General features: G+C 50.3%; 1 protein-coding gene across 1 annotated transcript in view; it reads left to right on the top strand.

Annotated features, from left to right (window-relative positions):
- The window catches only part of LOC6599459 (talin-2), a 32,996-nt gene extending 5,362 nt beyond the window's left edge, over positions 1 to 27,634 (top strand). Inside the window, exons 2-17 of the mRNA XM_026993613.1 lie at positions 5,828 to 6,132; positions 13,301 to 13,571; positions 13,634 to 14,032; positions 14,117 to 14,308; positions 14,372 to 14,450; positions 14,513 to 15,016; positions 15,082 to 15,170; positions 15,826 to 15,914; positions 16,308 to 16,424; positions 16,483 to 21,070; positions 21,188 to 21,378; positions 24,263 to 24,379; positions 24,454 to 24,969; positions 25,459 to 26,130; positions 26,371 to 27,005; positions 27,069 to 27,634. Of these exons, the coding sequence (XP_026849414.1) occupies positions 13,436 to 13,571; positions 13,634 to 14,032; positions 14,117 to 14,308; positions 14,372 to 14,450; positions 14,513 to 15,016; positions 15,082 to 15,170; positions 15,826 to 15,914; positions 16,308 to 16,424; positions 16,483 to 21,070; positions 21,188 to 21,378; positions 24,263 to 24,379; positions 24,454 to 24,969; positions 25,459 to 26,130; positions 26,371 to 27,005; positions 27,069 to 27,342 (8,598 nt within the window). The 5' untranslated portion in view covers positions 5,828 to 6,132; positions 13,301 to 13,435 and the 3' untranslated portion in view covers positions 27,343 to 27,634. The remainder of the gene's footprint in view (positions 1 to 5,827; positions 6,133 to 13,300; positions 13,572 to 13,633; positions 14,033 to 14,116; positions 14,309 to 14,371; positions 14,451 to 14,512; positions 15,017 to 15,081; positions 15,171 to 15,825; positions 15,915 to 16,307; positions 16,425 to 16,482; positions 21,071 to 21,187; positions 21,379 to 24,262; positions 24,380 to 24,453; positions 24,970 to 25,458; positions 26,131 to 26,370; positions 27,006 to 27,068) is intronic.
- The last annotated feature ends 360 nt before the right edge of the window (positions 27,635 to 27,994 follow it).

The raw sequence follows: 27,994 nt of genomic DNA, 5'->3' as shown, positions 1-27,994 counted from the left end.
TCCATCTATATTTGCCATAGGGAAGGGAAGAATAGATGGGAGACCTCTCTTAATCAATGGAACTGCTTTGTATCTGTATCTGTATCTGTATCTGTGTCTGAGCTCTGTTCTTATTTGGTTTATGGATGCATTGGCATTCAAGTAGCAGTGGCAGTAGGCTTTCCCCTCTCCCTACCTCAAAGTCAACTCAACTGCAAGTATCCCGCCTCTCGGGGTTGCCCCTGACTATACGATATATACGATATATGTATTTGTATAAACTATGTACATACATATGTACATTCATGTGCGCATTTGTTGTTGTGGCACTGTCGCTGCTTTTGGCACTCACTTGTGCGAAAATCCATTGGAGCCCGACTGGCGGGAGCCTAATTTTTTGCCGTCTACGATTGACGCCGTCCGAGGAGGAGCAGCACCAGCAGCAGCAGCAGCAGCAGCGGAGGGAGGAGGACTGTGCGTGGAGGGGGTCCTTAAGTGGGCTGTGGAAACGGGGAGTGGAATGGAATGGGAATGGGAATAAGAGTCTTGGCATCCAATCATAAAATTGCTTGGCAATGTCTTTCGTATGTAGATGGAACGAAACGACGAACAAAGAAAGGAAGAACGGACGGACGGACGAACGGACGGACGGAAGGAAGGAAGCAAAGTCTATGGATATGTTGTGCTTGCAGGAAATGATGTGAAACTTCCAGAGGGTGAACATACACTGTCTGCAATAAATATGTATATGCTGACAGGGAAATGTTTAAAAGAATAAAGCAAAGAAATGAGGCAAATAGGCCCATATCCATATCCCTATATAGATGTACGGATATATGTCGAGGGCACCCTCTCAGAGGAAGTCAGGAACTACGAGTAGTACGAGGGGCTTTCTGAGTGAAGGACGACATGAATACCCCTACTCATCGTTATCTCCGGCATTAGTCCGCTTTTCTCTGCTGTCGCCAAGGTATTGTTCCATCTGATGGTGCAGCGTTAGCTAATTAGCCCGCGATTCAAGGACACACACACACACGCTCCTTGATAAAGGACTTTAATTAGATCATTGATACGTATCAGTCGGCTGACATAATTTGGCCACATTATGAGATGTGCCACCACCTTGCGGGCCTTGAGGGCCTTGAGGCTAATTGAAAATTACAGACCATCCCATCTATCCATCCATCTTCCATCCATCCATCCATCCATTCAGGGAACAGAGAACCCTTCTCTCAGGGGTTTCTCCCACGCGCGCACTTGATGCCGCCTCCCTTCCTCCCCCTTTCTTTTGACGTCACTTGTGTCGCTGTCGCTGTCGATGTCGATGTTCATTCGATTTGATTTGTTTGTTTGCCTTTTTCCAACCCATGGCACCCATGGCACCCATGGAACCCATGGAACCCCATCCTTCTTCTTCGTTTGTTCGTTTGTTTATTTATTGTGTATTTTGTTACTTTTAATGCATCTTTTATCTGGGATTTTGCCATCATCATGAACATCATTGGCTGGGCTGCCTTTCTTCCATTGTTGCTCTTGTGGATTCGATGAAGCTGATGCTGATGCTGATGCTGCTGCTGCTGCTGATGCAGGATGATATGCTGATGATGATGATGATGATGATAGCGATACACAAATTTGTGTCCCATTGTTGGCCACCGACCACACGGGACGAGATGGAAGAGGTTTCCCTGGCGACGAACGGGATGTCTTGTTTACTCAAATTACAGCCGTACAGCCACAGACAATGGACGGGGAATTATCTCCGAGGTGGGATATTCGCACAGAGCCAGAGAAAGGGACTTCCCACAAGTCAAATCTGTGACCACTTGACCCCTGAAAAAGCAGATAGAGAGAGGGAGAAAGGGAGAGCGGGCTAGAGCGTGCCTTGGATCTACTCCAACGGTCTGCAAAGTCCTTTGTTTTTCCGTAGAAGAATTGTTGTTTATGGAAATTGATCGATCGTTTCAAAGCGGGAGTTGAATGCCCTCCAAAGCGAGGGGCGGGAGAGACAGCCCAAGGAACGTGACTGTTGTCTATATGAGGTGCTAATGTACAAGAAAACAAGCAAAATCGCCAAATAAACATTATTTGTTTATTCGTTGTCCCTCTTGTTCGTTGTACATATATGTACATACGATATATGTATATCTTTATGACTTTTGAAAAAAGTGTGCGAGACTTCTCCAATAAGAAATTGCAGTTGAAAGCAAAGAAATGGCGGGGGGTGGGGGGAAACGTTCTGAGTCGCAGCTACGGCCTACATTTACACCCGATACTCGGTCAGTATGGCTCCCCTCCGCCAGAGGGCGCACACACTGAACGACAAAGAGCGTGTGTGTGAGAGAGACAGAAAATTAGTTAGCACGTGGAAGGCGTTCCGTAGCCACCTTCTGGCTATAATAATAATCCAATCTGATCCAGATTCGGCAATCTCTTAGATATATTCATTTTCCATGCTTCTGCGTTTTTTTATTTCTCGTATCTCTGAAATTGTGGATGCCACGGATTTCCGTCTTTTGTGGGGGCGGATGGGGCAAAATTTTGAAATACACTTGTAACAGTGAGATATCACAGCAGAGTGGATACCAAATTTCGTTTCTCTAGCTCTAATAGCCTCTAATCTAGGCGCTCATCGGGACGGACGGACTAGAAATATTCTTGATAGAATTATATGGGGCCAAAGACTGTCAATCCAAAGATGTTGATTTGTGCGAGTCCTCCAGCATCTAGGTAATGTTATGGTCTTTGATTGTCCAAGATCGAAATCTTCCAAGAGATTTCACCTCATATGTCGCACGATTCAAGCTAAAAATCTCATAATTGTTTCCCCCAAAACCTGTTTCAGCAACTGAATTCATGAGAAAACCCTGCCAAAAAACCGAAAGCTCTCTTTAGATGGAAATCATTAAACATAATGGCAATAATTAAACCATTTTTCGAGAACATATTCGCACTGGATCGTGACACATTTGCCCAACGACAAGCAGCCTTCTCTCTGCTCTTTCCGTTGACCATTCCGATCGTCATTTTCCGCTGACATCAGATGTAAAATGATTCGCTCAGGCGGGACGGACTACTAATCATTCGCTGGGGTCTGGTCGCTGGTCTGGCCATCTGTTGGACCTCTAAATGCAGTACATAGAATACTCGAACAAATTGAAATTTCTATAAATTCAGCGATGACTCACAGAGAAATAGGCATCACCAAAAAAATCGAATAAATGAGAAGCCTCGAGCGAGAATCGTCGTCATCATCACAGATACAGTGAAAGCCAGGCGAAGGGACCAGTTATGAATAGCAAAGAAGTTTAGTGGGTGTCCGCCTAGGGAAGATTCTCTTGTGCAAGAAATGCTCATTAAAAAACAGAAACTTGCTGAAGATCGCCTCCAGCTACAACTACAAGTGGAAGATCCTTTGCTGTGGGAGTAGCGGTCCTAGAGTGCCTCGTTGCGCACATGACATGCATGTTGTTGGCGCATTCTTTTCTGCGCGTCTCGCTTGTCGAGTAAGAAACGTCGGCTGAGAGCAAGGACGTGCCATCTAGTAATGATGGGGCACACCGTCCCTCTGGCGGAGAATCTGCTGTAAAAGATTTTCGGCAGACTTTTTCGGGGGACCTCAAATGTGCTGCTCCTCCGTTCTGCTCCGATCTGCTGCTCTGCCAAGTTCTATTTCCAGTGTAGCGTGAAAACCGTGTCAGAGATCGAAACGAAAGGAAAGGAAAGGAAAGGAGGAGGGTGGCATACACTCTTGCTTTCTATTCATTGATTTTTTGGTTTGGGGGGAAAAAAGGAAAATCCAAAAGATCTCGGATGCTCTTCAAATGCGAGTAATGCTAATGCTTTGTTTACCTTGAAAAAATCATACATACTCGTATGTGTGCACATAATTCTCGCGCCGATGTTGTGTATTTATAGCGCCCTGTATATATAGAATGGACAGATCTCATAAAGATACTGCCATACGTATACTGGGGCACAGATCCACACGGGAATGAAACGCGTACGAGGGAAGGTGTTTTTGGAGGTCTCAGATGTTGTTTTGGTTTAATTAAAATGTGAAAATCCTAAGATCTAAAAACTGCCTTTGCTTTTATCGTAGAGGGAACTAATTTTACGCTTTGTGGGACTTTTTTCACGCTGTGCTGTATTTTTTTCAACAGTTTATTTAAATTTGTGTTGTTTTTGTTTGGTTGTGATGTGATTTATGGCATGTGAAAGCTGATTTAAGCACTTGCATGTGTAGGATAGTGATCGTCATCCGAATATATGTATGATGTATTATTCTAAATACATCTCGGTGTGGAATATACGGCCTGTGAGGTGTTGTATGAATTCGAAAGCAAGGCACCAGCATTTCGTATGCGTTTTCGGGGGCAGTGTTTGTAATGGGAATTCATTTTGCGGCTGATCAATGATCTCTGTTGATGATATTTCTATTCAATTCTAAGGAATTATGTCATTTTATGAGGTAATTTTTGTACCCAAACGTGCGGCGCGTCATGCGGCAGCGCTCCTCTGTCTGTTGGGTGTGCAAGCCGGGAAAGTACCGGGATGTACCCTTCAAATAAATACAACATTCCACACAATCGCTCGTGAGATGTGATCTCTCGCTCTTCAGTTCAGTGAACTCTCCTCTCTGTCGTCTGTTTTGGCCATAAACCACACCTCCGGGAACTGAGGGAACTGCGGGAGCTTCGGGAGCTCCGGGAACTGCGGGAACTCCGGTAACCCTTCTCCATCCAGTCCAGGCTGCTCCCATTTATGGGCGACTGAAACGAGTGGAACGTGCCTCTGGGCGAGCGAGGCGGGGGACCGGGCGAGCACCTCTGGGCGAGTGGCTCTGTGTGTCAGAGCCGCGACATCTGGCCACATGTCAGAATCGTGCCAAGGTCTCCGATTGTGTTCTCTATAACTACGTGACGTTATCGTTTTGTAATTTTGATTGCTACGCGAAAGAACAAACGCACACAATGGAGCATGGGAGTATTTACACGACGATCCAATCAGCCGTCGACCTACTAAGGCAGAAACTTGTTCAACGACGACGCCCCCACGTTCCCCACGTCCCCCACGGAACACGCCTACAACTATCGCTTTCATTGGAAGACCGAGACAGAGAGAGAGAGAGACAGAGAGAGGGAGAGGGACAGAACAGAGGATCGAACGCCCACGCTTTTCTCCACTGAGGGCAAAGGCACCTGCATGAGAGAGTGGGAGAATGAGAGAACTGGAGAGCCGCATTCCATTCATTGCACTTTACTCTCCACTGCAGCTTCTCTTTCGCTCTCCGGCAGAAATCTCGCCCCATTGATGGTCGGCTGCACTGCCGCACTGCCGCACTGGGGGCACTCTTTGGGGGCAGTCGGCAGCCCGCACTTTGGGTGTTGATTGATCTTTTTGTTGTTCCTTCAAACAACAGTCTGCTAATGGAAAAGTCTGGTGGCAGGCAGCATTCTTTGCGATTGGATCGCAGTATGGTATTCTATGGGTTGATGCCCCGTCTGCCTGCTGCGAGTGCTGCCTTGGTGGCATTAACCGCAATGCCAGCAACATGCAGCATCCAAGAGCCATATATGTGCAATGCATGCCGCATGTTCAGCAGTCTCCACTGCTGCCTCTTGCCGCTTGCCGCTTGCCTCTTGCCACCTCCTTTGAGGTCGAGTCGTGGCTAATATGGAAAATGAAAACAGGAAAAATGCTTAGTGCGTTTTCAGATTTCTGCGTGGATCGTAATCGTATCCTCCATCCATCTCTCCAACAATCTATGTTTCTGCCTCTTCTTGCTGCTGCATTTGTTGAGCAGAGATGCTTTAACCGTTTTCTCTCTCTGATCTTTTACTTACAGATTTTTCTACACACAAATCCAACAAACGACAACCGCAACAGCCGCAACAACTGCAACGAAGTAACAAACAAACAAACAAACAACGACAAGAGCAACACTTAGCAAACGCACATACTACATACTACCACGTTCCACACAATACAGACATACATACTGTTCTGCACTGTACTGCACTGCACTATATAGATATTACTTCCTCCTCCAACGTCAACCCTTCAGTGGAATCGGATCAATCGGATCGCAGACCATATCAGATCCTTGGATCCCCAGCAGCGGCCTGGAACGAGACCGATAACGAAAGAAAGGTGAGTGCTAAAACGTGTTAAAAGTGTTTCATATACTCGCCCATAAATATTTGCTGCATTCCACTGGGCTGCGGAGCTCCAACTGGTTTTCAGATGCGAGAGGGTTTCCACCGCCTTGCAAGCGTCGCTCCTCCCATGAGAACAGAACAGTCTAGCTCTGGGCTATAGCAGGGGATTGTCTACATATTCTATCATCATCTATCTAGGGGTTGAGTCGGTTCCATCTAAGAAATGCTGTAGAGTGCAGTCTGTTGTGGAGTCCAGTAGGGCGCTTCTTTCATTCTCTGCACTGCGGTCATGAATTCCATGAGGAAGTAAATTCCGTTGAGAGCTTGCAGTGGGAGAGTTTGATTCATCATCGAGCAGAAATTGATTGACTAGATTGCCGCAGAGCATTCGGTGTACTCAGAACAATATTCCCACTACCCCCGTAGTCGATGTAATTGAAAGGGATACAACACATGATATACAGAATGAAAAGTACTATAGTCTTATAGTGGAAGAATAATATTTCTTGGTTTGATTCCCCGTTTTCCCAATCGCGATAAAGTGAATTGAACTCCGTGAAACTATAAACTTTATCTCTAGCAATGGATCCCTCTGTCTTCGCTGAGATTATTTGTACTTATTTAAGAACCAATCGTGAGTGCTGGCTGTCCCCCACTGATATCAAAGTGTTATCATTCTCTGAAGTATTTATCACGAGTATATTCATACCATGTACTTGCAGTAGTAATTCCATCAGAGACGTTGCTGTGAAAATGTTCCCATAAGCGAATAGCACCTACAAGAAACCAAACCCATTCGCCACGATCGATTTGCGATTTATTGGCTAATATTTTCAAATGGGGTTTCAGCTTTCTAAACACCTTTCGTTATTTTTTGTGTGTTTTAATTGATTTAATTAAATTTTCTGCTGGTCTCAAAATGTTGTATGCCTTTCCCTGAGCTGCCACGAGATGCGAGTCCCTTGTATCTGGGCAATTCCCCTTAATATTTTCCCCCACTTAACAAATAGAAATAAAAACTGTGCAAATTACATAAAAAGGCGGCTCCACATTGGCGGCCAGAACCAGAACCAGAGCCAGAGCCAGAACCCTGGCATTCTGTTATTCTTGCCAGGGAGGGGCAGAGCGGGGCGGGGGGAAAAGCAATCAGGGGAGGGAAGAACATGGCTCTCGTGTCGTTTCGTCTCGTCTCGACTCGACTCGCATCGAATGTGTGGCAGTGGCAGCCTTTGCGAAGGAGCAAACGTGTCCGGAGGCACCGAGGCCCCGAGACAAGTGAAAACTGTGCAGATTCCTTGGGTGGTGGTGGTGCTGGCGCAACGGGACTCCTACGCAGGACCCCGCACGCGCCACAAGCCACACGCGCCTCACAGACATGCCACAAACACCGTTATATGGCCCCCAGACAAAATGGAGGCTTTGGCGCCAGAATGTCGCGCCAGTGGAGCTTACTTTTGGTGTTGTTTCTCCTTCATTTTATACAGCAGTGTATGCGATTGCACAGATAAGTGAGTGGGCCACAAGAGGGGTCCCAAGAGGGCTCCCAAGAGGGGGGCCCAGAGTGGGAGTCGTCTCTGTACAGTCTCTGGCATTTGTATGTTTACCCGCCGATTTGTTGCATACTTTCCAGGGCCTGTGGCACACGACAACACAATTAATCACGGAGAGAAATCAACTAATTAAAAGAAAAACCAATAGAAAATGCAGAAATAAAACGAGGGATCTCCCGCTGCTGCTGCTGCTGCTGTCAGATTTCCCCCAGTTTGATCCAGATATCTCCCCGGCGATATCCCCTAACCATTATTCATTTCCCCATCCGGATTGATCCCGTGGGGAGGGGGGAGGGGGGGAGGTGGCACAAAAAACACGTTAGTAAATGGAAAACAACAGTAAGGCAATGCTTTCTTTTGTGTTTTTTTGGCAATGTATGTATATTATGTACATAAGGCGAAGAAAGCCAAGTTCAGCCATTGGTGGTCCACCGGGCCACCCATTGGGCGAACGGCAGATATGGGATTGGAGGGCGGACAGAGCGGACAGAGCGGACAGGGACGTTGCTCTGCTCTGCTCTGCTATGCTCTGTTGGTGGTGGTGGTGGTTGGTCCAAAAAACCCAAAAACTAAAGTGAAAATAAAAAGCCAAAACGCTGAGCCACCACCCAACCATCTGCCCGCCTGCCTTTAGCCTCCTCCTGCCCTCCTTCTGCCTGCCTCCCTTTCAGGGCACTTTTACGATCTCATCGATGTGCGCACTCTCACTCACACACATGGCATGGATACAGAGGCATCCTTTTCCAGCGCCCACAGTGGACACATGCCATTTCACACAGCATCATCCAACAGCAGCAGAGGCAGGGGCAGAGGCAGAGGCAGCAGCGGTGGCGGCAGCAGCAGCAGAGGCTTCTGGTCCTTCTGGACTCCTGGAGCATGCGCTTCTCTCATCCGTCGCTGCGACGCTGCGACGCCACTCTGGCGGAGGATTCACACAATGCTTACGACTTGTGGAATGAATGATATCAGAATCAGAAGCTCACGATGTGTCGTCGGCATAGCACATCATTCTAGGCCTAGCCGCCTGATCGGGCTGCCATACACACTGCCACGACACAGTCACAGTCACAGTCACTGTCGCAGTCACTGCAGTGACTTTGTAACAAAAAAAAGTTAAAGTTCCGCGTTTTTTAAACCGTTTAGTGCCTGGATCTGATCTGAGTTGTTAAATTCGTTAAGTTTGTTCCCTCCAGCGGACAAGTGCCTTTTTTTTACTGTTTACTGTTTACTGTTTACTGTTTACTGTTGCAGTACTTTTTTTGTCATCGTAGACGATGTTGTGCCTTAAATATAATAGTAATAATAGTACTTATACGTTGTCGTTGTTTGTCGTCGAGTGCCTTTTGAACCACGAGATACATAATTTTTTTTAGTAGACCCTAAGTGCATTTTTTTGTACATAGTATATCCTAAGTGGGCCATAGGCCCAACAAAGCAACACGAGAAATCTGCCACTAGTTTGCCTTAGAGAACAGATAAAACACCACAAAACACATACAAAGAATGAAACGAAATTTGTTATAAAATCTTACACGTTTTTAACGATATATACAAAAAACACACACACACACACACAAAAACAGACACAAACAGACACAAATCTATTGTTATATACACAGACGATATACACGAAGGAAGAACACCTTTAGTAAGGTGCATTTTAAACGTTATTTGTTGAAGAAGAAATGATTGAGAGATCCCCCGCCCCGCCCCAAAATTGTTAGCAGTTTTTGCCATATTTTTTTGTTGAGTATTTTTAAAATGATTCAGTTTTCGGTTCCGTACAATTTCTTGTACAAAAACGGGAGAGGACGCGCTCCTCCGTGCCGCCGCTCCGTTTCCAACACCACAAACGTGCCTCAGCTCGTCGAGCAGCTCGTGCCCCCATAGGAGTCGCAGGACTCTTGTCGTCGGCCGTCAGAACTGCCGTCGCAGTCAACGATTTTTAAAATCTCCCCGATCCCCTTTAAAAAACAAAAAAAAACAAAAAAAAAACACCACACACCATTACGCCTTTCGATGAGAACATCAAAATAGATCAAAGAAGATCTTTTAACACAAAAAAAAAAACACCTTAAAACACACACACACACACATAAAGAACATACAACACAAACAAAGATACACCTAACGCCCGTGCGTGCCTTTATAAGAACTAAGCCCCTAACCCGTAAGCCCGTAACCGTAACTTTAAGACCTGCTGTGCCTTAACGGAAGAGAACGTCTTTGTTAACACGATGAGGCTTACAAGGTGTACGAAACGTAAGTAAAACACACACAGAAGATGTAGAATATAAGAGACCAGAGATGATTATGATTTGGTTATGATTTGGGGACATTCAGATTCTTGGTTTCACTTTTTAATCTCTTACGTTTCCTCAATTGAATCCATGTCTAAGCTCCGATAGATATAGAGGTCTGCCTTCGGCCTCTTCCATTTGGGGTATAAGTAGGGGTGAAGCGGTGGGTACGCACACAGTTCCGATGATCATTCGTACCGAATGTGTCTGTTCGTTTATGGGAAACTTTGTGCAGCAAATCAATTGAAAGTTTCGCCGAACATGTCCTAGTGGAAGAGCAGATCAAAAGCCCCAAAAGAAATCTGTAATATTCCCCGAATTCGATAGACCAGAAGGCAGGGCAACAGTTTCGTTTTGGATCCCCGCCTCTGCCCTCTGCCCTCTCCCACATCCCGGATCCAATTAATTAGTGGGGATATCGGAGGAAAAACGTAGCTGGCAGTAAATTACATCCATTAGCAGCACAGTGTGACTTCTGGGTGGAAAGTGGCTGCCAATTAGTGGCTCCGCTTCGACTCCACCTCTGACTCCTGCCATGGGGGTACCATTTGCATTTGGGTGTCGGATGGTGTCGGCTGGGGGGCTCGCTGTGGCCCAAGAGGAGGAGTGCAGTATCAGATGAAGGCGGAGTCTGTGGCACACTGCGGCACACTGTGGCGCCCACTGTGAAAATTCGTGTATGCCGCGGGGAAAATACGCTTGGTCCGTACCCCCTCCGCACTCCCCACACTCTCCGCACTCTGCTTTTCGCCAGAGTTTGCACTAAAATTAACGAATACTTTCTTGTTTATTATGTTTTATTAGCCATCTATAATTTCGGCTTCGGCTTCGGCTTCGGCTTGGGCCTTGGGGTGGCATCAGGAGGAGTACATGGGCAACGCGATACCCTCTGTATTTCTTGAAGAGATCTTTTGTGCCATTAAATGATGGTTTCCATTGTGTTTCAACCGATTGTTTGTCTTTGAGCTCTGGTGAAATCCATCCATGCAAAGTCCACACAATTCCCGTGCATCCATTTTCTTGAATGGCACACTGACAGTTTTCCTCCTCCTCCTCCTCCTCCTCCGTCTCTGCCTCCGCCTCCGCCTCCTCCACTCGACTTTATCTGAAGCTTTTTTTTCCTTGGGGAGGATGATGTTTTGTTAGTGCATGCCAGGACATGCCGTTAATTGAATTCATGGACTCGAAGTATCGGATTACGCTATCCCCCGTTTTGTTTTGACATGTTTTCCTCGATAAAAATACATTTAGATGAAATTTCTAATTGATTCCTCTTCTTGTGGTAGATTAATTTGTTTTCGTCGGAGATACCTGATTACTAGAAAATACCAATCAATAATACTGAAAAATACCAGAATATACAAAAATTCTACAAAATCAATCGGAAATGGATTCCATCTGAACATGTTCGTTCATTAAATGAGTTTTCCTTGGCATCCTTGGCATTTCCCAAACGAATATTCGCAAGTCCTGCGCACAAACCTTCCCCTGGAACCTGTCGTCCTGTCGCGCATCGCAGTCCAGCTCCAGAGCCGCCGGCGGATCAGATTACGCAGTGACCTCCCCTCCCCGTGTGCCTCCTTCCGCCGGATCCGCTTAGGCTGCGCAAAACGCTGGACACTTTGCCGGGTGGCGCCACTCAGGCGCTTTGCCAGGCGGACACGCGGCGAGAGAGAGCGTAAGAGATGGCTCTCCACTCGGGGCGGAAGAGAGGGTGACTTTTGCCGTGACGGCTGCACCCTTTGAGCTGGCTCAGCTTTTTCTCTGCAGCTCTCTCTTACGCTCTTGCTCTCTTTCGCTCTCGAAAGCACTGCGCACTGCGCAGGCGTCATGCTCTCTCCCGCTCTCCCGCTCTCTACCTTGCTGGCTCTCTCCGTCTGACATGCCACCCTCCACCAGACAGACAAGAAATACGGTTAACGCTTAACGCTTAACGGGATGCTGACGTTGCCATTACACACAGCATCCCATCCCCCAGGCGGCACGGCACGGGCACGGCTGGTCCATAGCGTGGAAAAGGCTGGATGATGATTCAGTTACGAGCCACATTTTGTGGCCAGCAGACGTGCATCGCTCCCGAGGAGCTCTACAGCTACAGCTACAGTTACAGTTACAGCCACTTCTCTACCGGAAAGCCAAGCAGCAGCAGCAGCAGCAGCCGCCATATGGAACAGGCGTCGTCCTTTGCCGTTATAAAAAGTAAACTTCCAAGTGTGTGTGTCTATCAGTGCCTCTCAGTGTGTCCCTCTGCGTGTTCCTGTCGTCTGCCGGATATTTCAAGTGCTTCCGGAAAACGGGTTTCCTTCTCCGTTGGCGAAAAAACAAAGCAAAGAAAACAAGCAGCAAAATATTGTGTAAATTATTGATTATTCGCATAAGAAAAAAAAGAGAAGCAGAGCAAAAAAAAACACCATCCCAAAGAGTGACACAGTTTGAGAGCAGCAGCGGCAGCAGCAGCAGCAGCAGCAGCAGCAGCGGCAGCAGCAGCAGCGGCAGAAGCAGCAGGATCGAAAAGCGGGCGGCAGAAAATCAATTACGGCAATAGGCGTAGGAGGGATGCAGAAGGAGGAGAATGGAGGATGAGACAAACTTAGCTCAAAAAAAAATCCAAAAGCGACAAACGTCGGCAGCGGCGTTGGCGTTTCGGCATAATGAAGGGAACAAGAAGGCAGCAAAAGAGAAGAGAGCGAAGGAGAGGAAGCAGTGGCGTAGTCAGGGCCGGATTGGGGTGCGGTGCGGTGGGGTGGGGTTTACAAGGCCTAGCCTCACCGCCGCCAGAGCCGCAGAACTATATTTCACAATAGGCCTGCGACCCGGGGCTTTGATTTGGCAAACAGAAGTGTCCTGTGTGTCCTCCCTTTTGATGCCACTGCCACTGCCTCTGCCCCTGGCCCTCTCTCTCGCGCTCTTCCTCTTTTTTTTTGTAAGAGCGAGCTTGTGTGTGTGCGTGCGTGCGTGTGTGTGTGTTTGGGCAGAAGATTTTCATCAGCAATTTTATCGGTCGTCCACCCGTTTTCGGGTGGTGGCTGCCAGTGCCCTCATCCGGCAAGAACACAGCCCCTGCCACTGCCAGAGCCTCATCAGGAACTGCCGCTGCCCCTGCCCCTGCCCCTGCCCCCCCCGCTCTGCCTGGGTGTCTCTTTGTTGCCTTTGGGGGTGGTTTCGGTTTCGGTTTCTAGTTTTTGGGCTTTCCTTCTGGTTCCTCTGGTAGCTGATTTACACTTTCGGCTTTCACTGATTTTCCTCCTATTTGTTGCTGTGCCACTTATCATAATTCTAATGCTCTTTCCCTTCTCTCCTCTTTCCGCAGTGCCTTTTGCATTTTCCACATCCCACAAAAAACTAAGCCTAAGAAAGAGACGACGACGACGACGACGAGGAGAAGGAGAACGAACAGAAGAGGAAGAACGACGACGACGACGACGAGGAAGAAGTCGCCAGAAGAATGTCCACACTATCGCTGCGCATACAGCTGGAAGGGGGTCGTGTGACCAAGACGATCCAATTCCAACCAAATACCACAGTCTTCGATGCCTGCAAGATCATCCGTGATAAGTTCGCCGAGGCAGTGCAAGGACAACGTAAGCGCTAGCCCCCTCTGCGAATCCGAATCTCCGCCTAATCCCATCCTCTCTCTTTGCAGCCAGCGAATATGGCCTGTTCATATCGGACGAGCAGAACCAGCAGGGCGTGTGGCTGGAAGCGGGTCGCACCCTCGGCTACTACATCCTGCACAACCAGGACACTCTGGAGTACCGCCGCAAGCTGCGCACCCTGCGCGTCCGGATGCTGGATGGGGCCGTAAAGACCATTCTCGTGGACGACTCCCAGCCGGTGTCGCAGCTGATGGTCGTGATCTGCACGAAGATTGGCATCACCAATCACGAGGAGTACGGCCTGGTGCGCGAGGACAATGAGGCGCAGAACGAGAATCTGCCGGACAACAAGTTCGGAACGCTGACCCTCAAGCGCAAGATCATGGAGAAGGATCGCGATGCCAAAATGGAAAGTCTCCGCAAGAAGCTCAAGACGGACGATGAGAGTGAGTCCTCACCCCCCACGCCCATAAAAAACAGTCCCTGATTCTGCCACAGGAGATACTCATGCGATTGATTCTCTCTTTCAGTGAACTGGGTGGACGTGAGCCGTACCTTGAGGGAGCAGGGCATTGATGAGGCCGAAACAGTTCTGCTGCGTCGTCGGTTCTTCTTCTCCGACCAGAACATCGATTCGCGGGATCCCGTGCAGCTGAATCTTCTGTATGTGCAGGCCAGAGACGCCATTCTAGATGGCACGCATCCAGTCACCCAGGAGAAGGGTATGTTTATAGCTCTCTGGCTACCCAAAGAACCCTTGCTAACTCTCAATATCCTCTCCTCAGCTTGCGAGTTCGCTGGCATCCAAGTGCACATACAATTCGGACCGCATAACGAGGCCAAGCACAAGCCCGGATTCCTAGAGTGAGTCCCGTCAATCGTTCGGCCCCTATGGACCATCCATTAACACGTATTGTGATCCACAGCTTGAAGGACTTCCTGCCTCAGTCGTATGTGCGCGTCAAGGGCATCGAAAAGAAAGTGTTTGTGGAGCATAAAAAGCATTCGGACCTCTCCGAAATCGATGCCAAAGTCCTGTACACGAAGACCGCCCGGGAGTTGCCCACGTACGGCACGACCTTCTTTCTGGTCAAGGAGAAGATGAACGGCAAGAACAAGCTGGTGCCCCGCCTGCTGGGCGTCACCAAGGACTCAGTGCTGCGGCTGGACGAGCGCACCAAGGAGATTCTCATCTCGTGGCCCCTCACCACAGTCCGTCGCTGGGGCGCCTCGCCGAACACCTTCACGCTGGACTTTGGCGACTACGCCAACCAGTACTACTCCGTGCAGACCACGGAGGCCGAGCAGATTGTCCAACTGATTGCTGGCTACATCGACATTATCCTGAAGAAGAAGCAGACCAAGGATCACTTTGGCATCGAGGGTGACGAGGGCTCCACCATGGTCGAGGAGTCCGTAGCCCCATCAAAGTATGTGCTCTGATCCGACGATTGAAAGTTCCATCTCTCTAAGCGCGTCTCTACTTTTTCTCCAGGGCCACCTTCTTGCAACACGAAACGAACCGCGTGGAGCAGCTCAACGTCGAGAGCTTGGCCCATCCGGGAATTATGCGTCCCTACGACGGTAAGTGCTCTCGACCTTTACTTGACTTTGCACTCAAGCTTGTGCTTTTTATCGTTTAAATATTGTTGATGTCTGTAGCATCTGTATTCGATCTGATTCTCTGACTATTCAGACCACAATTTTTGCTTGATTTTTTGAGGGTTTCATAGCAGATGGTCAAATATAATAGAACAATTAGATGGTAAACGTATTGAGAATAAACTTTCAAAATATAGAATATAGAACGTAGAATATTATAGGGTTTTGCATCACCGTATTCGTATATATTCGTCAGATCTTAAAGATCTATGAATGAAACAGTACAGTTCAGTATAAAATATACTATTTCTTTTGTTAAACGTCCGATTATTCAGCCAGATCTGAATGTTAAATAGATGCAAATTTTTGACATCTATATAATCGTAAAAACGACGACTTTTCCCGCACAAGTTGATGAGGAAAAAACGATGGTAGAATTCGGCCATCTGTAGATTCAGTGATCGATCGTAGAACAGTGATTGATTTGATTTGATAGCTGATCGATAATTAATCAATAGTATGGTATAGTAATTATCAATATTCCTGCTTTTATTTGCGTTTTCTTTGTGTATGCTAAATTTTAATTTATGATTTTTTTGTACTACCCCCGGAATCCCCCGCACGATTCGATTTGTAGGCGAGCGTTCGTTTACACAGAACGAGGTGCAGACCGTACAGTATGGCGCCTTCGTTGGCCAGGTGAACCATGCCCACCAGCCCCCGACGGTAAGTAGGATGTGCCCTGTCCCCCCAGTCCCCCGTCCCCCGTCGCCCGTGTCCATTCACTCTCAGTTACTGCTTTCTGTTTTCACTGCGCTTTCCACTTGAGTTGCCACTGCACATACGACATACGACATACGACATACAGTCCATATAATCCAAGTCTCAATAACCAAGACCCACCCATGGATAGTGCATAGAGCATAATAAGAACTAACATTAAACATTAACATTTCTCCGACATGCTGCAAAATTTCTGAATCTAAATCTGAATCTCAAAGAAAGCGGCGATCCAAAGTTTCACAAAGTATGGAATCTCGTGAAAGAGTTCTTTCAGCTCCGAGTACTAATCGATCCTTTGCTTTCCGATCCCTGTCCGGTTTCGATCTCCTCCTCTAGACTAAGGAAGTTCGGATTAGTTCTGTGAATCTAACGGAGCCGCAGAGGGCGCTGCTGGGCTACATATCCGCTGGCCAGGATGTCTTGATACGCGCCGACGAAGAGCTGCGCACAAAGGTGAGCGAACAATCGATGCCAAGAGGAGTTCCCTTTCTTACCATTCCTTCTCGTGCAGGCACCCATCCAGGAGCTGGGCAGCGATCTGCGCTCCATTGAGTGGCGCGAGAACACGTTGGACACCTCCAAGCAGGCCGTCAGCAGCCATGTGGCCACAATGAGTGCAGCCACCGCTCAGATCATCACCGCCTCCCAGCCGGACGAGGTGGACACCGAAGCCATCTCCGCTTCAGTGTCGCAGATAGCACAAACCATACCGGAGGTCACGCGGGAGGTGCGTCTGATTGCCGCCCTCATGGAGAACGACACGAACGGGGACCAGCTGCTGGAGGCAGCGCGCAATCTGTGCAACGCCTTCAGCGATCTGCTGAAGGCTGCCGAGCCGGAGAGCAAGGAGCCGCCACAGAATCTGATCAATGCGGCCAGCCGTGTGGGCGAGGCCACCACGCATGTCCTCAGCTCCATTGCCGAGGAAGAGGTGCCCGAGAATCGGGACCTGCACGACATGCTCCTGGCCCTGGCCAAGGCGGTGGCCAACACCACGGCCGCCCTCGTCCTGCGGGCCAAGAACATAGCCGCCAGCTGCGAGGATGAGCAGGCGCGCAACCGCGTCATCGGAGCGGCCAGCCAGTGCGCCCTGGCCACCAGCCAACTGGTGGCCTGTGCCAAGGTTGTGGCCCCCACCCTGCACAACGCTGCCTGTCGCGAGCAACTCGAGGCGGCGGCCAGGAACGTGGCTCGGGCTGTGAACTCCTTGTGCGAGGTGTGCAACGAGGCCAGCAACGACCCCAAGCTGAAGGCCGACCTCCTGGCCGCAGCCAGAGACGTCTCCAAGAGTCTAACGGACATGCTGGAGCACGTGAAGCTGAGCTCCCGGGAGAACGCCAGCCGCACCAGCACCGAGCTGAGTCCCGTCGAGAACGTGATCATCGGCACCGACATCTTGGTGTCCACCCACGATCCCCAGGAGATGGTGCGTCATGCCCGCACCCTGGGCAAGACCACGGCCCAGCTGATTCAGAGCATCAAGGGCGAGGCGGAACAGCAGCAGGACATGGACATGCAGCGACGCCTGCTATCCGCTGCCAAGCAGTTGGCCGATGCCACCGCCAAGCTGGTGGAGGCGGCCCGTCTGTGCTCCTCCAATCCCCATGATACGGACAACCAGAACGCCTTGCGTCGTGCCGCCGAGGAGCTGCGAGAAATCACCACGACGGCGGCCAATACGCCAGCCATGAAGCGGAGCCTCATCCAGCGACTGGAGTACTGCTCGAAGCAGGCGGCCACAGCGGCCACCCAATGCATCTCGGCGGCCCAGAACGCGGTACAGCACAGCCAGGACCATCAGACGAAGGAGTCGCTGCTGCAAGACTGCAAGCGGGTGGCGGACACCATCCCCAGGTTGGTGACTTCCCTGAAGACAACGCGAGCACAGCCAGACGAACCGCACGCCCAGTTGAATCTCATCGAGGCAGCGGAGCAGTTCATCGAGCCGGCCCTCCAGGTGTCCAAGTCCTCGCGGGCCCTGCAGCCCACCGTCACTGATATACCCTCGGCCACGCAGCTGTCGAAGAGTGCCCTCCATCTGGGCCAGAGTGTGTCCGAGCTGCACTCGGTGGCACAGCGTGCACGGGATGCGTGCGGCGGACAGGAGCTGGAGTCGGCCCTAGAAGCAGTTCGAAAGCTGCACGACGTGCTGGACGATACGCGTCAGGCGGCCCTCGCCGGCCAGCTGCGTCCCCTGCCCGGAGAGACGGTGGAGAATACCGCCGACGAGCTGCGGAAGTCGGCCAAGAATGTGGGCATCGCCCTGAGCCAACTGTTGTCCTCGGTGCTGCAGAACCAGCGCAGCTATGCGGGAGCCGCAGGCAGAGACACGGCCCTGGCACTGGGAGACTTTACCAAGAGCGTGCACGGAGTGGCGGCCACCACCCAGAACCCGGCCATCATTGACTGCGCCGACGATGTGGTCACCAGCTCGACGCGACTCATTGAGCAGGCACAGCGCACACTCCAGGGCATATCCGATCCGCAGGCCCTCACTCAGGCGGGACGAGATGTGACGGGAGCTCTTTCGGCCACCGTGGACTGTATCCCCGGACAGCGGGAGGTCGATGTGGCCCTGAGGAATGTGAGCGATCTCAGCGAGATCCTGTCGATGAGCGAGTTCCCGCCCTCGGGCAGGCCCTATGCCACCCTCCAGTCGGAGCTAAAGCAGGTGGCCGAGCATCTGAGCAGCTCTGGGGGCCAGATTGTGGTCTCGTACGCCTCGCCAGCACTGCTGGCCGAGACCAGCCAGAACTTTGCGGCCAACTATAGGGATCTGCTGTCGGTCAGCATGGAAATGGCCGGCCAGACGCAGGAGGATTCGGTGCGCTCGCAAATCATCGAGTGCCTGCGGCATGTGTCCACTCAGTCGTGCTCGCTGCTGTCGACGGCCAAGTCGATTGCCGCCGACCCCGGCCAGCCGAATGCCAAGAATCTGCTGCATGCCGCTGCCCGCGGCGTCACCGAGAGCATCAACCAGCTGGTGGATGCCAGCATACAGTCCGCCCCGGGTCAAAAGGAGTGCGACAATGCCATGCGGAATATAGAGGCCCTGCGGAGGATGCTGGACTACCCCCACGAGCCGATCAACGAGCAGGGGTACTTTGACTGCGTGGAGCAGGCAACGGGCAAGTCGCGGAACCTCGGCTACGCCATCTCCGAGATGATCAACAACGCCAAGCAGTCGCAGCACGTGGAGTTCAGTCAGTCGGTGAACAACGTCAACGACTCGATCCAGGGCCTCATCGAGAGCTCCTCCCAGGCCGCGTATTTGATTGGAGTGTCGCATCCGTCGAGCGTGGCCGGACGGCCGGGCATCATCGACCAGGCGCAGCTGACGTGGGCTTACCAGGGCATCCGCCAGCACTGCGACATCGTGAGCAGCCAGCAGTCGGCGAAGCCCCAGATGATCTCCGCTCTGACGGTCATTGCCAAGCACACCAGCTACCTGTGCTCCATCTGCCGCCAGGCGTCGATGAACACCTCCAATCCGGTGGCCAAGAACGAGTTCATTGTGTTGGCCAAACAGGTGGCCACCGCCACCTCAGATCTGGTGCAGGCCATCAAGGCTATTGAGGAGCAGCCGCAGGGAGGAAGCCGCGAGCGTTTGGTGGAGCCCCTCCTGGAGGCTGTGAAGGCCGTCCGACAGTACGCCTCCAGTCCGGAGTTCATATCGATCCCAGCCAAGATATCGGCAGAGGGCCGGAAGGCCCAAGAGCCTGTCATCCAGGCGGGACGTGGGGTGATCGATGGCGTTGTGGAGATGGTCAAGGCAGCCAAATCGCTGGCCCTCTCCCCGGATAATCCACCTGTTTGGCAGCAGCTCTCCATGCACTCGACGCCTGTGTCCGAGTCGGTCAAGCGGCTGGTGGACAACATCAGGGACAAGGCGCCCGGCCAGGCCCAGTGCGAGCAGGTGCTCCACACCCTGGGGACCTGTACCCGAGAGCTGGACAGCTGTGCGCTGGCCGTCAATGCCCAGGGCCTGAGCCAGCGACGGGACAACAATCTGCACGGCTTCAGCGGCCAGACCCTGAACTCTGCCGCCGAGCTGGTGGACAAACTGGAGCCCATTCGAGTGGCGGGCAAGAACAATGCCGAGCAGCTGGGCCATGCCGTCGGGGAGATATCGCGGTATGTGGTGCCCATGGTGAACGGGGCCATCGGTGCCTGCACCCACATCGTGCACAGCCAGCAGCAGATGTCGCTGATCAACCAGACGCGCTCCGTCGTGGAGAGTGCCATCACGCTCGTGCAGTCAGCCAAGGACTCGGCCGGCAATCCCCGAGCCACCCATGCCCATCCGCGGCTGGACGAGGCCATCGACGGGACGCGGGAGGCCATTCAGGAACTGCAGCAGACCGTGGAGAAGATCAACGCGGAGACAGGCATCGTCACGGGCCTCATGGAGCAGATCAACCGATCGATCACGCGGCTCACCGACAAGCGGCAGTCGCTGCTGAATGCCTCCTACTCGGACACCTTTGTCGACTACCAGACACGCATGGTGGCCCGGGCCAAGGAGATCGCCAGCCTGGCCAACGAGATGAATGCCAAGAGCAGCGTGGAGCCGGCGGCCCTGCCCCAGCTGGCCATCGACATGACCCAGCACTATCAGCAGCTCACCCAGGACTCGGTGGGAGCGAGCACCACCACCAGTTCCCAGGACGTGGGCATGCGCATCCGCACCACTGTCATCGATCTGGGGCGCTCTGTCACCTCCATGATCCAGTCGTCCGCGGGCGGAGCACGTCCCAACGATGTGGGCGCCCAGAAGGACATTGCGCGCAATGCCCGCGAGGTCTCCGAGAAGGTGGCCCAGGTCCTGGCAGCCCTGCAGGCTGGCTCCCGCGGCACTCAGGCCTGCATCAATGCGGCCCACACCGTTTCGGGTATCATCGGGGATCTGGACACGACGATTATGTTCGCCACAGCGGGCACTCTGCACTCCGAGGGCGATGGCAGCTTCGCCGATCATCGGGAGCACATTCTTCAGACGGCCAAGGCTCTTGTCGAGGACACCAAGGTTCTAGTAACCGGCGCCGCTGGCAGTCAGGATCAGCTGGCCAGTGCCGCCCAGAATGCTGTGTCCACCATAAGTGAGTGTGACCTTTGACGGAGCATCCACTGTATACGATTTCCACTAACTCTTCCTTTCTCTCTCTCTTTCATTCTGTGTCTGTGTCTCTGTCTCTATCTCTCTCTGTCCTGTGCAGCCCAACTGGCGGAAGCCGTGAAGCGTGGTGCCTGCTCTTTGGGCTCTTCCCAGCCCGATTCCCAGGTAATGGTAATCAATGCCGTCAAAGATGTGGCCTCTGCCCTCGGGGACTTGATCAACTGCACCAAACTGGCATCGGGCAAGTCCATCAGTGATCCCTCCATGCAGGATCTCAAGGAGAGCGCTAGGGTAAGTCCATCCAGCTTGTACTATCCTATCCCCTGTCTCTCTCTCTCTCTTTTACTCTTTTACTCTCTCTTACTCTTATTACCGTAGTCTTTACTTTAATCTCTTGCTAAAAAGCTTTCGTTGTTGTGGCTTTTAGTACATTTTAGTATGTATTGTTTTTTGATACTCGTTTCATACTCTCCCCCACTCACCACCCGACAAGCAAGTTGTAACTGACCCGAAATGAGGTTATGGTTTGTGTTTCTGTTACTTTTGGGTGGAGGGGTCCGTTTGTGTTCAGGCAGTTTTAATTGTGCCTTTACAGGGTTGTGAACACTGTTGGGAGTGTACGTACCTGTTTCTGTAACACTGTAAATACTGTTAGGACTAGTTATACTATTACTTATATTTAAATGGAGGTCCACACCAAGCTCGTACCCAAGGGGGTACCCTTCGCGAGATCCCGGGTACGCCCTCGGCGCACACTGTAAGGAGTGTTTATAATTTATTTAAAAAGAGACTCAATACAGTTAGGAGGTGGAAACACTTCAGCTTATGAGAATTAATACTGTGGCCACACACGCACACTGGTCACACTGCTAAAGGTGCTTCCACATCTTTTCTGAATAGGGGTCACACTGCTAGGAGAAGATTGCGCTATCAAAAGGGAGTCCCCGAATTCCTCACACAAAATATAGACCATCTTTTACTGTTATACAAATATTCCTATGTATTTCTTCTATGCAAAATATTTTATTTAATTTATTTAAACAAAAGCATACATAAATGTTGTTTTTTGGCACATTGAAACTCCAACATCAAAATGGCTTTGGCACTCATATATCTTTCTGTATACCATGGAAAAAACCAATATACTTGTACTTGTTCTTAATTGAGTAAATCCCGCTCTGCTGCTTCCTGCTGCCTCACCATCAATACCGTGTATAATCCTCCCCCCCCACGCCTGAGCATAAATAAGTGTGTACACATCGTATAAATTATATTGCATATAGTAAGCAGTAAAAAGTGTTCCTTTCGCTGTTGCCTGCCGCTGCCGCTGACTGACCAGAAAAGAGCGGCACACAAACGGGTGGATCAGTCGCCTGCAGTTGATTCCTGTTCCTGATTTGCTGTTCTCCCACTGCCACTGCCACTGCCACTGCCTTCTACTTCCACTTTTACTGTTACTTTTGTTACTGTTCTGCTGCAGCTACCGTGCCTACCCGTTTAACCCTGCTAGATGCCAGATGCTAGATGCTAGATGGTCTCAGCTCTGGTCCTTACCATATCTCACCTTCCAGGACTAAAGCCTTTGCTGCTCTCTGTCGCTGTTTCTTGAATGTTATTAATGTTGTATCAATGTTTAACACACACACACACACACGCACACAAACGCATTGCCTCTCTTGTCTAGCTACAGCATGAGGCAGATGCAACAAAAGCAGCGGGCGGCACGGAATCCTTGTGTCTCACCCTTGTGCCTCACTCCTGTCGGCCCTAACACTTGCAACCCTGGTCTGCTCTGCTCTGCTCTACTCTACTCTACTCTGTGCTCTTTGCCACCGGCTCTTCTGCATGGATACGCTGCGCTCTTCCAACCACCCACCACCAACCCCACAACCCGCAACCCAAACCCAACCACCCCCCACAATCCGATCCAATTCAATGCCACCCACCATTTCCTGGACACCTTCCACCTCTCACACACTTCCCACATTCTGTACAAAACGAACATCCATAAATTGTTGTATTTTGTTTCATTTTGCTAATTCGTTGTGCCTTCGACGTCTCTGCTCTTCTTTTTTCCCCACAAAAACAAAAAACAATAAACAAAAAAAACAAAACAAAAACAAAAAAATCTCATGATCTGTACAAAAATGCAAACGCAAAAATCGAATTCAAAACCGCTCCACAAGCTCCTCCTTCTCTTCATGCGCTGCGCTCGCTGTGGAAATAAAAACAAATCAAATCAAATCCGATATAAAACCAAACCAAACCAAACCAAACACAACAAAAATCGTCCATCCATATCCATATACTCGTTATATGCATCTGTATATGTACAATCACGCACTCCGAGCAGACGCTTCAAGATGTTTGCCAGTCAGCCGCTGCCCCCACGAGTCATTCAGACACTAACCCATCCACACGCGACATGCGACCCCCCCATCATCAGCAGCAGGCGCAGCAGCAGCAGTCCCCACATCAGCAGGCGGCAATGGAGGTCATTTAGAGACGCACGGGACGGGGGTCGCTTGGTCTGAAAAGGCGGGAAATATAACATTAATTCTTAATCCATTGCACAAATGAAACATTATTTTCACACACGAGCAACACACTTCAAATTGTAAGAGAACTTTTAAGTGCTAGGCAGGAGTATTGTACTCTAACGTTGTACAACACTGCAAAAGGGTACAGTGCTCTAGATGAACGAGGTACAGTTGCCTCCAGGACATAGGGGAGTAGAATAGAGTGCAAAAGTTCTGCCCCTGGAGTGGCCCTATCTAGCGCCTAAAAGTTCCCATTTACCCCAATCAAATGTCAAATAATTCTTACTTCTTATTCGAATTCAAATAAAACAACTATTGGAACATCATTTAAACATACTATTACTCGTATTACGCGTATTACTCGTATATTTTAATTTGTATTTCTATTGATTTATTGATTGATTGATTGATTAATTGATTATTTGATTTGTAATAGTGCCAAAGCCATCGTAGTAGTTTATTGTAGTATTGTACTGCAGTAGATCATTGTTAGAGAGTAGCTCGTAGTCCTGCCATATTTATACATAAGTAGAACAACTATCTCTATCTCTCTTGACCACTTCCCCCATCTGTTAATTAACCAAAAACATTAATCACAAACATTTTACTCGAACTTACACTCGAAATCCAATTAGGTGATGGTGTTGAACGTTTCCTCGCTGCTGAAGACCGTCAAGGCTGTGGAGGATGAGCACACGCGCGGCACACGTGCCATGGAGGCCACCGTCGAGGCCATTTCCCAGGAGATACGCGTAAGTTTAGCGGCGAATTTCCCACTTGCCCATGAAACAGCTTCTCACTTTTCTGTCTCCTGTCCTGTCTGCAGGCCATGCAAGCACCCCCGCCAGTGGGCAGCACCCAGGTGGGACCCGAGGATCTAATTCGTGTGACCATGAACGTGACGGCCGCCACTGCCAAGGCTGTGGCTGCTGGAGCTTCCAATCTGCAGGCGGACATTGTGTCCGCAGCCAATCTGGGCAGACGGGCCATCTCCGACATGCTGATTGTATGTCGCTCCGTGGCCTGGAACTGTGCCGAGACGGAGGAGTTGCGTGTCCGCACGCTCGAGGCGGGCACATCTGTGGGCGAGTCGTACAGGGATCTGCTGAACGGCATCCTCCACAATTGCAGTGCCGACGATCGCATGCACTTATCGCGACGCGTGGCTAAGTGCGTCACAGATCTGGTGGCCATGGCCAGGCTGTTGAAGGGCTCCGACTGGATCGATCCCGAAGACCCGACAGTCATAGCCGAGAACGAGCTGTTGGGTGCCGCCGCCTCCATCGATGCTGCGGCCAAGAAGTTGGCCTCGCTGCGACCACGTCGACAGGCCGATGTGAAGGTGGGTGGTTCTCCCTTAATGGAATACCAATTCGAAATATAATAATATTATTTGTATTAACGTTAATGCTCATGTTAATGTTAATGTTAATGTTAATGTACGGTGAATGTGAAAAACTAACGATCGAAACTCATTCTAGTGTTTAAGCGGTGCTTGATTTATCCCGAAACGTAACTCTTAACTAGTTAACCCTAACTCTCATCTGCCCACAAACCAACCCAACGAACTAATTGGGGATTCCAGTGAGATATGTTTGATATTCTTGGTTGTTACATTCAAGAGTTCACCCAGGAATCAAACATATTATTACTGTGATACCCGGAAATCTACTAAACCCCCAAACCCCCAAGCTCCCAAGCCCCCGAGGCCTGAACTAAACCCCCAACTAAAAAATGGTGTTTGATATTATGACCTTACCCTTTGTTACCCTTCGTCATGAGAGCACAAACATTAATCTTCCCATCGTTGGCTTCTCTTCTACCCCGGCAGATCGAACTGGACGAGAACATGAAGTTCGATGAGATGATCCTGGAGGCTGCCAAGGGCATCATGGCTGCCTCCGCGGCCTTGGTGCGGGCAGCGAATGCTGCCCAGCGTGAGCTGATTGACCAGGGCAAAGTAGCGCGCCGTCCACTCACCAGCTCCGACGATGGCCAGTGGTCGGAGGGTCTCATCTCGGCCGCTCGTCTGGTGGCTGCTGCCACACACAGTTTGGTAGAGGCCGCCCAAAATCTGGTGCGCGGTGTGGGCACCGAGGAGATGCTCATATCCACGGCAAAGCAGGTGGCTGCCTCCACGGCCCAACTGCTGATTGCCTGCAAGGTGAAGTCCAATCCCAATTCGGAGGCCGGACGCCGTCTGCAGGCGGCTGGCAATGCGGTCATCAAGTCCACCGACAACCTGGTGCATGCCGCCCAACAGGGCCTGGAGGCGGAGGAGGAGCACTCGCTGAAGATCAACACATCGATGGTGGATGGCATGGCGCAGGAGATCAACGCCCGCTCCGCCGTTCTGCGCAAGGAGAAGGAGCTGGAGGAGGCGCGCCAGCGGCTGAAGCATGTCCGACAGGCGCAACGATACGCCAAGAATCCCCAAGGCTTCACCACCGACGAGAGTGACACGGAATACGCCTACGGGACGCTCAACAAGAGCCAGAACAATGTATGACAAATGCTCCATTACCTACAACCATGTTAGACTTTGTTTTTAGTTGATTGATGACTGCACCAGTGATTAAGATTGGCATTGAGATTGATGACGAAATTGAGGCACCATTTATGTTTATTTCTAATTAGTAGTCGGTGGCGTGGGGCTCTAATTGGTCGAAAATCTAACACGTAACCTATTTAACCAACCGTATTTCTCTCTTTCTCTCTCTCCTCTAACCCGTAACCCTAACAGACTCTGGGTCGCAGCGGCTACTATGCGTCTGGGGAGATTCCCAGTTCGCCGAGCTACTTCTCTGGCGGCGGCGGTAGCAGCAGTCAGCAGAAGCATCATTACAACTATGCCAGTCCGCAGCCGCAGCACTTCCACCATCCGGGAGCCGTGTCTCCGCCGCCCGCCAACTACCCGGGAATGGACGATCACGATACCATTGGAGACTTTCCACCACCACCGCCGCCGCTGTCGACGACCATTTCTAACATGCAAACCGCCACTTCGGGTCACAGCTTCCGCCCTAATCCCAAGCTAACAGCCAATGCAGTGCCGCGCCCCTACCCAGGCAGTCCTGGCGGCAGCAACGGCCTATCATCCGCACCCACTGGCGTCGGCCTCACACCCACTAATGCCAACTACCAGCATAGCTTTGAATCGTCCAGCACTAAAACGCAAAACTCATCCTCCTCCGCTGCTGCTCCTGCTCCGGCTGCGGCTCCGGCTCCTCCGGCTGTGCCACAGAAACCGCAAGTGAATCGCAATCTGGAGGCATGCGTGCAGGACCTGCATGACAAGACCTTTGGCCAGGGCGGCGTGGTACAGCTAACGGGCGGAAATGGCTATCCCGGTCAGAGCTACGAGGGTTACACGTCAAGGTAGGTCCTAAGCGGGATAATATCCTTAATACCTATACTAATCCTGGTTTACTGTACTGCTAGATACGAGACGCGCAACTTTGATAAGTCGGCCAACAGCAACAACACCACCAGCAGCAGCGAACAACAACAGCAGCAGGCGCTGGTGAAGCCCCTAGAATCGAGCTTCTCCCAGATGACGCTCAACACAGATGGCGGCAAGATCAGCATTGTCGACCAAGGCTCGGAGCGACTCACCTCGATGACACAGCGCGTGATGGAGCGCAAATCGTTCACAACAACAACGGAATCCCGCTCTGAGACGAAGACGGAGAAGCACAGTTTTCGATTGGAATGAGTTGGCAGGGCCCGTGTTCCGTGCCGTCTTCTAGTAGTTTCTTAAGTAAATGTTTTCTCGCCTGGCGCCATGTCATTGTTTGCCAAAAGTGCTTTTAACATTTACATCCACATACACATACTAATAGGAATAATGTAATTTTAATTGTATTTAGCCACTAGCGAAACTACATCTATGCACTATCTACCCATACCATATATAATCGGCCTAATATTAACACTTTAATATCGCTATCCGACTATTTGACTTTCTATGTATACCTTCGTGCATCTGTTGTCTACGTGTTTATCTGCCAATTAATTGCCAATATATACGATAATGCAAACGAAATTAGTTCAGTTCAAATGAGTTCAGGCAAAACATGTTCAAAATTCAAAACGAAACCACATCTAACCCTTAATATAGCCCGTAATATTTACAACTTTGGTTCTGTTCTACACTTTGTTGTTATTTCAATGCAATTTATTACTGTGCACTAAACATGGTTTCTTTTACTGCCTGACGTAAGGAAAAGCCGCGTGTTCTTCAACCCAATGGAGCACTAAAAATACAATATGTAGTCGTGAAAGATCCATGCAAGCCACTTTCTGTGTTCTGCAGTTGTGAATTCTATTCGTTGTAATCATATTTTTTTGATTTCCCCTTGTATATA

The sequence above is a fragment of the Drosophila persimilis genome, unplaced genomic scaffold (assembly GCF_003286085.1).
Source record: "Drosophila persimilis strain 14011-0111.01,24,50 unplaced genomic scaffold, DperRS2 tig00000863-arrow-arrow-pilon, whole genome shotgun sequence".
Lineage (NCBI taxonomy): Eukaryota > Metazoa > Arthropoda > Insecta > Diptera > Drosophilidae > Drosophila > Drosophila persimilis.
This window is presented reverse-complemented; position numbering and strand designations above follow the sequence as displayed.